Below are 13227 nucleotides of genomic sequence, written 5' to 3'. Positions count from 1 at the left end.
TTTTACACAACTTAGTACAAGGACTCCTACTTGACCATACACCACAAAAATCTCTGAAAACATCAAATGACTGGAGCATATTTTGATTCCTGAAATACCTGATAATGTTCCCTTTGAGTATCTGGAAAGGCAGATTTTTCACCCTGTTTGCTGTTAACATCCTGTTTGTGATTGGTTTTGTATGGCTGGAAATCTTCTGGAAGGTGATATATATTGTTTTGCTGATAGTGAGCTGCAACAGAATAGCCCTGTCCCTCAGAACCCTCTTTCATCCGCCTGCATGGGTAAATATATTCAACGTCATATATGCTGCCATCTTCATTGTCGCTAGGGTGACCACTCCAGCCATTAGCATGATTGTCACCATTCTGTTGATGCCTGAGATTATCTCCTCCTGGGCCGAGGTTTTCATAGACATACTGCTCATTATACTGGTTCCTTGTATACTCATCATCATAGCCCTATCAGAGAGTAGTATGATTTACTATCTAGTTTCAATTAGCAATACGACATTTAATAAAAGACAACCAAATCTTATTAACTATGGTACTCTTACACTTACTCTTTGAGGATTAGCTATAACTGGGTCATCTGACCACCTCGTCTCCTGTTCCCAGGGCTCATGTGCTCTAGAAGACATTTAAGAAATGCTTCAAACAATTTAAGAGCTAATGATTGTGATATATGTTATGTGTTCAAAAGATGTAGCCAAAATTTCATTCCACATTAAAAGTGGAACACTATACACTTATATACAGAAAGAGATAAAATCTCTACACTTACTGTTAAGATACTGAAAGAAATGTGTTGTGGCTGTCTATTTTCTCTAACACTGCATAGGCACAAATGGAGTCACTTCCTAGTAGTTAGCATCTGCCACAGGGCCTATTTTATTCCACAAGGCTCAGTTAACTCCTCACCACTCTCGAGTGCCTCCAATTAGTCTAATCCATAGTAGTTGAACTACTACATAACACCTAAGTACATACGAATAGCCTTATTGGACCAGACCAATTGTTCATCTAGCCCAGTATCCCATCTTTACATTCCATGCCACCGATCCAGGGCAAGCACTTCATCATGTCTCCTCCTCATTATCAGCTAAGCACTGGCTTCCTGTTTCTGCCTGCTTCAAATTCAAACCCTTTACAATAGTCTAGAGAGGACTTGTTACCCAATCAACCAACTACTTGGCTGATCTCCTCATCCCATACATCCCAGATCACACTTTCACGACTCACAATCTGTTCTTCCACTACCCTAACCATCCCAACATCTCCAAAGTCTCCGCTTTCTGCTACCTTGGCCCACAACTTTGAAATTCCCTCCCCTTGAATGTCCAGCCTGAGACCTCCTTCCCAAAATTCAAACCGGTAAAGAGCTGGATTTTTTCCTGTTCAGCTTCCTCAACCCTAGAAGCTGTCTCCCACTCCTTTCATCCTGCCCCTTTCCCCTTATTTTCCTTCCCTCCCCACTAATTCTCTGTTTATGCCTCCTCCTTCTCTCCTTCCCCTTCTGGTCTTTATCTGCTGTCTGTTACTATGAATATTGTAATTTTCTATTTCCTTTTCTTTATTTACCGATTCAATTGTAAACCACCCTGTAGCGCTTTGCAGTGATTGGTGGTATTAAAAATACTTGTAATAATTTTTTTTTTAAACCCAGAATTTAGTCTACAAGTCTTATTTACTTTACTTTATTTGAAACCTTTCTATCTCACTCAATTGCCATGTATGTGAGCAGCCTACATAAAAAAACAAACAATAAATCTAAACATAGACTCTAAAATATTGCATAACACCAGCATATTACACACGTTGAGGGTAAATTTATAAAACCATTTTTATACACATGAATTGGCTTATAAATTAGGGCATATGTTAAAAAAAAAGAGCCTTGGATCCACCAACCATGTAAGGCCAGAGCAGGTCCTATACAGACTGAAGCCCACAAATCAAAAGGTTGTTTGTCATGAAAATGTTAAGTATGTGTGTAAGAAGTCAAAGAGGGAGAAAGACATATAATGAAGTGCCTTACTGCGCTTGGATCCCGTTTCCACTGCAGTCAGAGTAGTCCGGCTCTGGAGATGAGAGGTCTCTGCTGTCATCCAACATGTCATGGGGCAGATCAGTCAACAACTGCTGCAGCTAAAGGGCAAAAGAGATTTTAAAACATTGCACTTTTGAGGGAACTAATATGGATAGCAATTTAGTAATGAATTTGTGTATAGATTTTGATGCCAAATTGGTTTTGTCCATTTTACATAGTAACATAGTAACATAGTAGATGACGGCAGATAAAGACCCGAATGGTCCATCCAGTCTGCCCAACCTGATTCAATTTAAATTTTTTTTTTTTTTTTTTTTTCTTCTTCTTAGCTATTTCTGGGCGAGAATCCAAAGCTTTACCCGGTACTGTGCTTGGGTTCCAACTGCCGAAATCTCTGTTAAGACTTACTCCAGCCCATCTACACCCTCCCAGCCATTGAAGCCCTCCCCTGCCCATCCTCCTCCAAACGGCCATACACAGACACAGACCGTACAAGTCTGCCCAGTAACTGGCCTAGTTCAATCTTTAATATTATTTTCTGATTCTAAATCTTCTGTGTTCATCCCACGCTTCTTTGAACTCAGTCACAGTTTTACTCTCCACCACCTCTCTCGGGAGCGCATTCCAGGCATCCACCACCCTCTCCGTAAAGTAGAATTTCCTAACATTGCCCCTGAATCTACCACCCCTCAACCTCAAATTATGTCCTCTGGTTTTACCATTTTCCTTTCTCTGGAAAAGATTTTGTTCTACGTTAATACCCTTTAAGTATTTGAACGTCTGAATCATATCTCCCCTGTCTCTCCTTTCCTCTAGGGTATACATATTCAGGGCTTCCAGTCTCTCCTCATACGTCTTCTGGTGCAAGCCTCCTATCATTTTCGTCGCCCTCCTCTGGACCGCCTCAAGTCTTCTTACGTCTTTCGCCAGATACGGTCTCCAAAATTGAACACAATACTCCAAGTGGGGCCTCACCAATGACCTGTACAGGGGCATCAACACCTTCTTTCTTCTACTGACTACGCCTCTCTTTATACAGCCCAGAATCCTTCTGGCAGCAGCCACTGCCTTGTCACACTGTTTTTTTCGCCTTTAGATCTTCGGACACTATCACCCCAAGGTCCCTCTCCCCGTCCGTGCATATCAGCTTCTCTCCTCCCAGCATATACGGTTCCTTCCTATTATTAATCCCCAAATGCATTACTCTGCATTTCTTTGCATTGAATTTTAGTTGCCAGGCATTAGACCATTCCTCTAACTTTTGCAGATCCTTTTTCATATTTTCCACTCCCTCTTCGGTGTCTACTCTGTTACAAATCTTGGTATCATCTGCAAAAAGGCACACTTTTCCTTCTAACCCTTCAGCAATGTCACTTACATACATATTGAACAGGATTGGCCCCAGCACCGAACCCTGAGGGACTCCACTAGTCACCTTTCCTTCCTTCGAGCGACTTCCATTAACCACCACCCTCTGGCGTCTGTCCGACAGCCAGTTTCTGACCCAGTTCACCACTTTGGGTCCTAACTTCAGCCCTTCAAGTTTGTTCAACAGCCTCCTATGAGGAACTGTATCAAAGGCTTTGCTGAAATCCAAGTAAATTACATCTAGCATATGTCCTCGATCCAGCTCTCTGGTCACCCAATCAAAAAATTTAATCAGGTTCGTTTGGCACGATTTACCTTTTGTAAAGCCATGTTGCCTCGGATCCTGTAACCCATTAGATTCAAGGAAATACATTATCCTTTCTTTCAGCAACACTTCCATTATTTTTCCAACAACTGAAGTAAGGCTCACCGGCCTGTAGTTTCCTGCTTCATCCCTGTGACCACTTTTATGAATAGGGACCACATCCGCTCTCCTCCAATCCCCAGGAATCACTCCCGTCTCCAGAGATTTGTTGAACAAGTCTTTAATAGGACTCGCCAGAACCTCTCTGAGTTCCCTTAGTATCCTGGGATGGATCCCGTCTGGTCCCATCGCTTTGTCCACCTTCAGTTTTTCAAGTTGCTCATAAACACCCTCCTCCGTGAACGGCGCAGAATCTACTCCATTTTCTCGTGTAACTTTGCCGGACAATCTCGGTCCTTCTCCAGGATTTTCTTCTGTGAACACAGAACAGAAGTATTTGTTTAGCACATTTGCTTTCTCCTCATCACTCTCCACATATTTGTTCCCAGCATCTTTTAGCCTAGCAATTCCATTTTTTATCTTCCTCCTTTCACTAATATATCTGAAAAAATTTTTATCTCCCTTTTTTACATTTTTAGCCATTTGTTCTTCCGCCTGTGCCTTCGCCAAACGTATCTCTCTCTTGGCTTCTTTCAGTTTCACCCTGTAGTCCTTTCTGCTCTCCTCTTCTTGGGTTTTTTTATATTTCATGAACGCCAACTCTTTCGCCTTTATTTTCTCAGCTACTAGGTTGGAGAACCATATCGGCTTCCTTTTTCTTTTGTTTTTATTGATTTTCTTCACATAAAGGTCCGTAGCCATTTTTATCGCTCCTTTCAGCTTAGACCACTGTCTTTCCACTTCTCTTATGTCCTCCCATCCTAATTCTGTCACCTACAGTTTCTATATTACAAAATGGTATGTGTGTTCATTTGGTGTAGAGAATGACACGGGGACAAAGTTTGTCCCTGTCTCCATGAACTCAGTCTTATCCTATCCACACGAGCCTCAAATAGTTATGATTTGATATTTAAATCATTTTATTAAAGTATAAATAAAACAATATTCTGTATAACTGTTTTATAAATCACAAATACAGAACAAGGATAAACAAAACCCATCTCCTCCTCACAAATATCCCCACCACCACCACCACCACCATTATTGGGAAAATTAAACAAGCAAAATTAGAACAGAAAGCTACATAGAAATTTTGTGCTAACACAAAAAAAAATACAAATGACAATACATGATAAATATAAATTCAACCAAAATCCAAAGAAGCTACACCTTGTATATATTACAACACCAAAGAAATGGAAAAATTCATTTTCTCCTATACTGTGAAAAATACAAAGATCACACATGGTGCAACAAGGGCAACAGCCCCCTGGCCAGAGAGCCGCCTAAGCCTGCTGGAAGCTGGTATGGCCTGGTAATAGGCTTCGGGGTCCCCTCCCAAATTTCTGCCCTGGGCCCTAGCCATGTATAACACCAGCTCTGATATATGGAGGGCCATTTTTGAAAAGGACGTCTTAAGTCCGACTTTGGACATTTCCCGCAAAACATTTTCAAATGACCAACACCTAGACGTTCAAATATAACTTTTTTTTGAGAATCAGCTATTTGGACATCCAAGCCACCAAAATGTCCAAAGTTATACCCCATTTTCAATTAAAAAAAACAACAAAACATCCAAGTTAGAAATGTTCAAATGTGCATTTGAACATAGGAGGGGCATACCAACAGAGCAGTGGGACACCTTAGAGGGCACTGCTGTGAAAGTCACATAAAGAATGCCAGAAGTGCATCTCATCATAACCCTCTTATAATTTAGAGTGAGTCCCCAAAACTTCCCTAATACTTCCAATAACCACCTGTCTATCATCCCAATTGCCCTTATAGCTGCAGGTGGCACCTCTATGGCAGTAGAGTAGGGCTTTGATGGTCTTATACTTAACACCATAGATATTGTGATTAGAGTGCATCCAGCACCGGTCGCCGTACATGAAGAAGGACATGGTACTACTTGAAAGGGTCCAGAGAAGAACAACTAAAATGGTAAAGGGGCTAGAGGAGTTGCCATACAGTGAGAGATTAGAGAAACCGGGCCTCTTCTCCCTTGAAAAGAGAAGACTGAGAGAGGACATGATCGAAACATTCAAGATACTGAAGGGAACAGACTAAGTAGATAAGGACAGGTTGTTCACCCTCTCCAAGGTTGGGAGAACAAGAGGGCACTCTCCAAAGTTAAAAGTGGATAGATTCCGTACAAACGTAAGGAAGTTCTTCTTCACCCAGAGAATGGTGGAAAACTGGAACGCTCTTCCGGAGGCTGTTATAGGGGAAAACACCCCCCAGGGATTCAAGACAAAGTTAGACAAGTTCCTGCTGAACCGGAATGTACGCAGGTAGGGCTGGTCTCAGTTAGGGCACTGGTCTTTGACCTGGGGGCCGCCGCGGGAGCGGACTGCTGGGCATGATGGAAGCAGCAGTGCGTCTTATTTTTAATTTAAAGAAATCAGAGCATGTCACCCCGTACTATAAAGAGATTCACTGGCTGCCATTCGAGACTAGGATATTGTTTAAATTTGGGACTCTATGCTATAAAGTTTTACATGGTCAGGCACCTGGGTACCTTCTGGATCAATTTACGCTTTTCAATGTAGATCGCCCGTTACAGGTTACTTCAGTGTTTGTGTTCCCTTCTGCGCGAGGCTGTCTTTATAAGAAGTTCCTACATTAAACTGTTGCATATCAGGCAGCTAGTTGGGACATGGAGCTCCGTACTCTGTTTGCCTCCTCGGGTTCTTATATGCACTTTCGAAAGTTACTGGAAACCTTTTTATTTATAAGATTTTCAGGAAATTAATGATTATGGTAATATTTTTGTAATTTGCCATTTTGTACAGTCTCTTGGCTATGTAAACCCATCGATCTGGAAGGTTTTGCGATTTAGAAATGCCCTGTAATGTTTAATGATATCAGCGCCTTATAGAGAATCCAGGCCTTACTCTATCCAAAATTTCACATTATTTTCAGAGATGCTACAAAAGGCCAGTAATGGACAGTAAATCAGGTAACTGCACATTCAGAAATTTCACATTTCACTCCTCTACTATAAAAGCATAAATCTGGCTAAGGAAATGTTTCTTCCTGTCTGACAGCGTGAAACTTGTGACAAGAGAGCTAGGATTTCTCTTGGGATCACAGACAATCTGCTTAGGGCAGAAGGGTGAGATGGAATTACCAATTATATTATCTCACTATGGATTTAATTTTGCCAACGGAAGAGAGACTTGGGATAATCCTACACATATCATTTTCTTAAATTTGCTCTCAAAACAGCAGACGTCTTTTTATAAAAACACTGGCACATACCGATTTTCTCGTTCCAGAATATTCTGCTTTTCATTTTGCACCGAACAAAAAAGTATCATTATCTTGTAAATTTCATACATATTGTCAAAACTAAAGTATAAAATTATGATCTTTTTTTAGACTTAGCCATCATAGACAGAAGAGCAGCTGTAGGTAATCTAATCCAGAAACAAAAACACCAGTTCCCACTGAGATCACAGATCAACATTTATCCTTTGTTCTGAAAAGAAAGGCCAAGGTACAGTTTTGATTTTCAGTATTTTTTCAATTGCACTGAACCAACAAAGAACTAAAGTCATGGCCTGATCACCATCACTTAATCGCTCACTGCCCCCTCCCCCAGACCTTGTGGGTTGAACATGGGTTTCCACTTACAAGCATATGCCTTGGACACTTTCTGCAAACTATACCATGACTATTACCAAAACATGTTTTTTAAAGTAAAAATGCCCTGATGATGTCATTTTTACAGAGGAGACCAACACCTTTACAATCTGCTTTTGTAAGTACAGTCAAACCTCGGTGTGTGAGTAACATGGTTTGCGAGGGTTTTGCCAGAAGAGCAAAACACTCGAGCGTTGACTCGATTTGCAAGCGCCCTCTCCCCTGAGAACCGGCATCACCCCCCCCCCCCCCCGCAAACGCCCCCTCCCCCCCCCCCGAGATCCAGCATCGTTACCCCACCCTGCGAACCGACATTGCCCGCCCACCCGCCCAAACACAAGCCCTTACCCCGATCTGGCAACGACACGTAGCACCAACTCACAGGACGTGCCGGTGCCTGAAGACCTTGCCTCTTGCATCTGAGCATGCTCAAGGCCTTCTGGCTCCCGCTCTCTCCAAGATTCTCGGGGAGAGCGGGAGGCCTTGAGCATGCGCAGTAAGCAGATGTTAAAAGATGTATAGATATGAGATGGGGGTGGGATATAAATCTTTTAGTTATATATTGTTATGGAATTATCAAGTGATAATGTAATATGTTGTGTTCATATTTTAATCTACACTTGATGTATATGTTAAAATGAATAAAGACTTGAAAAAAAAAAAAAAGATGGCACAGTTGACTGTATTATGAAAAGTTTCATTTGTGTAAGCATTGTCTGTAAAACATGCGGGAGAAGATCGACAAAGACCAAGCTCTAACATTAGGATTGTTACCTCTTGCTCTCTAGCATAGTCTTCTTTATCGTATTCTTCTTCTTCTTCTGCATGCTGAGTTTGTAGGGCCCCACTGTCGAAATCAAGCGACATTGTGCTTTTTATGGCTAGGAACTTTTTTTTAAAAATGTTGTGAAACCTATCAAAGTTGAAAAATGAAAAATATCAATAAATACAATTTTATTTGCTACTGTCTTTCACACAACTATATTTCACATTTGTTTTGGGATACATTAAGGTTCCGCTGGCTGGGTTAGACCAATGGTCTGTCTAGTCCAGTATCCTGTCTTCACAGTGGCCAATCCGGGTCACAAAGTACCTGGCAAAACCCCAAATAATAGCAACAATCCATGCTACCAATCCAGGTCAAGGAGTGGCTTCCCCATGTCTGTCTCAATAGCAGACCATGGACTTTTTCTCCAGGAACTTGTCCAAAACCTTTCTTTTTAAACCCAGCTACTGTACATTAAACACTCTTACCATATCCTCTGGCAATGAATTCCAGAGCTTAACTACTCTCTGAGTGAAAAAAATATTTCCTCCTATTGGTTTTAAAAGTATTTGCCTGCAACTTCATCGAGTGTCCCCCCCAGTCTTAGTAAATTTTGATTGAGTAAAAAACGGATGCACTTATACCCGTTCTACACCACTCGGGATTCGGTAGACTTCAATGGTATCTCCCCTTAGCCTTCTCTTTACCAAGCTAAAGAGCCCTAACTTCTTTAGTCTTTCCTCATACGAGAGGACTTCTATCCCTTTTATCATCTTGACAAACCCCTTTCCAAAAAATATTTTTTAAAATAGTGCACAATTAGTATACGTTAAGATGTAAACTGCCACAAAATAGCTGCTATAAGCACATTATATAAGAATTGCCATAATGGGACAGACCGAAGATCCATCAAGCTCAATATCCCGTCTCCAACAGTGGCCAACCCAGGTCCCCAAGTATCTAGCAAGATCCTAAGTAGTAAAACAGATTTCATGCTGCTTATCCTAGAATAAGCAGTGGATTTTCCCAAGTCATCTCAATAATGGCCTATGGACATTATGGAACAGAAGCTTTGTCTTTATAATTGTATATATTATATGAGTTTATACATCAATTGTAATTCTATTACTATGTGTAGGGTAAAGCAGAATATAAATGCAATAACTAAATTAAAATCTTGCAATAGCATTCATCCTAGTCATAAAAACAATGTAAAATGTTGCACTTATCATATGGTGAGTGTCCAAATTACCTGGTGGAAGCGTTCACCAAATGTTCACGTAGTTACCACAATTAGTCTATTTGTGCTAGTGACACGTATGTTACTTTACCACGCCATCCACATATGACAGCATACGATAAAGTACCATTTGCTTACTATAATGATTAGGCCATGACTGTTCTCCACCTAAAAACCTGCACTGCCTATATGTCCTGCTCCAGAGGACAGAAAGCAATTGGCATACGAATTAGCATATTCTATCAAGCCAGCATAATAACAGTTACTATGGCCATGTGCCAATAATTAGCATATAATTCACATGCACATTTTAGTAAGAGAGACCCACAGGCTAATATTACTAGCAGTGCATTTTTGGCACATTACAAAATGTACAAATACAGTCCTTTAAGAAGGAAACATTAAAAAAAAAAAACTGCTCAATTTCACTTCATGGTCTTACCTGACTTAGGGGTCATTTTACTAAGAGCTGCGTTAGATGCTAACATACGTCTAACACAGCAAAAATGGCCCAATGTGGCATGCGCTAAAACATCACACATTCGTTTTTGCATGTGCACAAGCTAACTGTCCAGTAAATATTTGGGGGAGAATCCTATTTTAGGGTGTGTGTCAGGGGCAGAGAATAGCACTACCTAGTTAGCGCATCTATATTACCGCATGCTAACTGGTTAATGAATGGTTAACGCAGTAGTCCTTGTCACCTACTCAACAGTTGGCAATAAGGCCAGATTCTCTAAAGGGCGCCTAACTTAATTGGAAAAATCCCCTTAATAGGTACAATAAATGGGAAAAAAAAAAAAAAAATTTAACTCAGCGATATGTGCCTACCCGATTCTATAAAAGGTAGGTGCCTATCACATGGCGCTTAGCAGCATCTGATGCCTAAGTGGGTGTTTTTATGGGCAGAGTAACCTAGGCACCTGAAATGTAGGCCTTTAAAACCCTCGACTACATTTCCGGCACCTAAGTTTTTACATCGGCACCGCTAGGCGCGATTCTGTAAATGGAACCTACGTGCGATCGACACGTGGCTGGCGCCATTTTTCTAGGCACCTTTTACAGAATCCGGGCCTAAGTGCTTAGGCGATAATTTGTGTGTGCAAATGGCAACATTAGCACATAGCCATTAATAAAATACATGGAAAACTGCAGGAGGGGTCTTTACAGCCATAGTAAAAATAGCATTAGCTCACTAGAATGACCACTGCTTAATAAAGGAACCACTTAGGCCCGGATTCTCGAACTGGTGCCATTGTTGGCGACCGCTGATCGCGTGTCAATCATACGATAGCACCATTTATAAAATTGTACTTCCGGCAAAGGTAGGCACTGGAAATGTAGGCCAGGGTTTTCCAGGTCTACATTTCCGGTGCCTACCTTTGAGGTGAATGACACCTAATGCCACTTCCAGTGCTCATTAGCCACGCCTACGATGGCGTTAGGCGCTGCAAAGTGCCTAGGGAGACACAATTCCAGTGCCTTGAAAATCAGTGGCCAACACAGGTCTCAAAACCTTTTTACTATTCCATCTGTAAGATATATTACATACACCTCTATTAGAGAGAGTAGTTTTTGGTTAATGGTCCAAACTCTGGAATGTCCTCCCTGATCATATTAGAGCTGAAAACAATTTAGAACCTTTCAAATCACTTTTAAAATCTTTTTTTAATTTCAGATGCAATTAACTATCAGCTTCTATTCAATCGGCATATATTTATATTTCAGGCAGGACTCAAGTAAGCATCAATATGGAATTAGAAGCGCACATTTAAAACTAAATTTAAAATTGTATTTAAATTTTATTATACTCTCTCTCCCTCCCCCCCCCCCCCATTTACTAAACTGCGATACTGGTTATTAGCGCAGGGAGCCACGCTGGATGCTCCGCACTGCTCCTGACACTCATAGAGTTCCTATGAGCATCGGGAGCACTGCGGAGCATCCAGTGCAGCTCCCTGCGCCAATAACTACTATTGCGGTTTAGTAAAAGGGGGGGGGAGGGTCTATCTTTTAATTTGTTTAAAATGTAACTTTCAATTTTCATTCAATTTTAACTTTTATATTAAATGTAAACCGCATTGATCTAATCTAATCTTCTATTTCTGCGTCGCTCATACCTAGGTAGGTTCAAGTCGACTTAAAGAGGGGGGTGAGGAAAGAGAAGGGGGAGGAGGGGTGGGAGAAGAGGAGGGTAGCAGGGGGTAAGGAGAGGATACAGGTGATTGTCAAAATACGGTATATCAAATATTAAATAAACTTGGAAACTAGCAAGATCCCCAGTAAAACAGATTTTATGCTGCATGCTGGGAGGGTGTAGATGGGCTGGAGTAGGCCTTAATTGAGATTTCGGCAGTTGGAACCCAAGCACAGTACAGGGTAAAGCTTTGGATTCTTGCCCAGAAATAGCTAAGAAGAAAAAATTAAAAAAATTTAAATTGAATCAGGTTGGGCAGACTGGATGGACCATTCGGGTCTTTATCTGCCGTCATCTACTATGTTACTATGTTAAATAAGCAGTGGATTTCCCCAAACCATCTCAATAATGGCCTATGGACTGGAGCTCTCTTTTAGGAACACCCTAGCACAGGGGTAAGGAACTCCGGTCCTCCAGAGCCCTATTCCAGTCGGGTTTTCAGGATTTCCCCAATGAATATGCAATGACATCTATTTGCATGCACTGCTTTGAATGCATATTCATTAGGGAAAATCCTGAAAACCCGACTGGAATAGGGCTCTGGAGGGCCGGAGTTTCCTACCCCTGCCCTAGCAGTAGTAAGAACTACTGTAGCTGTTTAAAAGTCCCTCCAAGCCCGGGCAGGGGGTGTCCAATGTCGGTCCTCGAGGGCCGCAATCCAGTCGGGTTTTCAGGATTTCCCCAATGAATATGCATGAGATCTATTAGCATACCATGAAAGCAGTGCATGCAAATAGATCTCATGCATATTCATTGGGGAAATCCTGAAAACCCGACTGGACTGCGGCCCTCGAGGACCGACATTGGACACCCCTGCTCCAAGGGGTAAACATTCACATTGTTCAGGGGCCAATGAAGCACCCGAGATGCACATGGGAACAAGGACCTTGCTTCCTTCCTAACCCACCCAAGGGAACCATTAGGTTCGACACACTTACCCCTAAGAATACAGCGAGGAAGGGCTGCAGCTGCCCAGCTCCCCTCTAATTACTGGGAGGCCCCGGCTTCTTCGGTCTCTTTTCGCAGAAAACCAACCCCCTCGAACAAAACAACCCCAAACGCACCAAGGACCGGGCACACCCCGACTTTTCATATCATATAAACGCACAACCTCGCTCCCCGTCTCTTCCTCTTCCCTCTTTAACAGTCAAAAGACAGGAAAGCCCTCATTCGGCCGCCGTAGCCAGATTGACCTAGCGCTCCTCCAATCCACCCTCGGAATGCCTTCCTGTCTGACCGCACAGCCGCGGGCAGGGGCGGGCCCATTGCCCGGGTAGGGCTCAGCTGTTGGAGGAGGCGGGGCCAGGCGCCAGGTTAGGTTGCGCTGCTGCCCGCCGTTATTCGGAGGCCGGCAGTGGCGCGGAAGACAGCGGGAAGCTCGGTGCGGGCCGATTAGTGGAGAGGTTGAGGGCGTCGGGGCCGACGGTGAGGGATCGGCCGGGGAGACTGTAACCGTGTTACAAATACACATGCACTTTTACCATACCTTATAACTAGGGTTGCCATATGGCTCCAGAAAAAGGAGGACGGAATGGGAC

The 13227-nt window shown here is 42.4% G+C and overlaps 1 protein-coding gene across 2 annotated transcripts in view; it reads right to left on the bottom strand.

Annotated features, from left to right (window-relative positions):
• Positions 1-12931, bottom strand: part of CEP152 (centrosomal protein 152) — an 85850-nt gene extending 72919 nt beyond the window's left edge. The window contains exons 1-5 of one of the 2 annotated variants that reach the window (XM_033920179.1): positions 12798-12931; positions 8261-8399; positions 2038-2147; positions 563-629; positions 99-461 (exon numbers count right to left, since the gene is read on the bottom strand). In XM_033920179.1, coding sequence (XP_033776070.1) covers positions 99-461; positions 563-629; positions 2038-2147; positions 8261-8353 — 633 coding nt within the window. In that variant the 5' untranslated portion in view covers positions 8354-8399; positions 12798-12931. Of the gene's footprint in view, positions 1-98; positions 462-562; positions 630-2037; positions 2148-8260; positions 8400-12627 lie in introns of both variants that reach the window. The other variant, XM_033920177.1, reaches the window with a different exon arrangement.
• Positions 12932-13227: the final 296 nt, after the last annotated feature.

Source organism: Geotrypetes seraphini, chromosome 14 (genome assembly GCF_902459505.1).
Source record: "Geotrypetes seraphini chromosome 14, aGeoSer1.1, whole genome shotgun sequence".
NCBI classification, from domain to species: Eukaryota; Metazoa; Chordata; class Amphibia; order Gymnophiona; family Dermophiidae; genus Geotrypetes; species Geotrypetes seraphini.
Note: the sequence above shows the minus strand (reverse complement) of the source record. Positions and strands in the feature narration are given on the sequence as shown.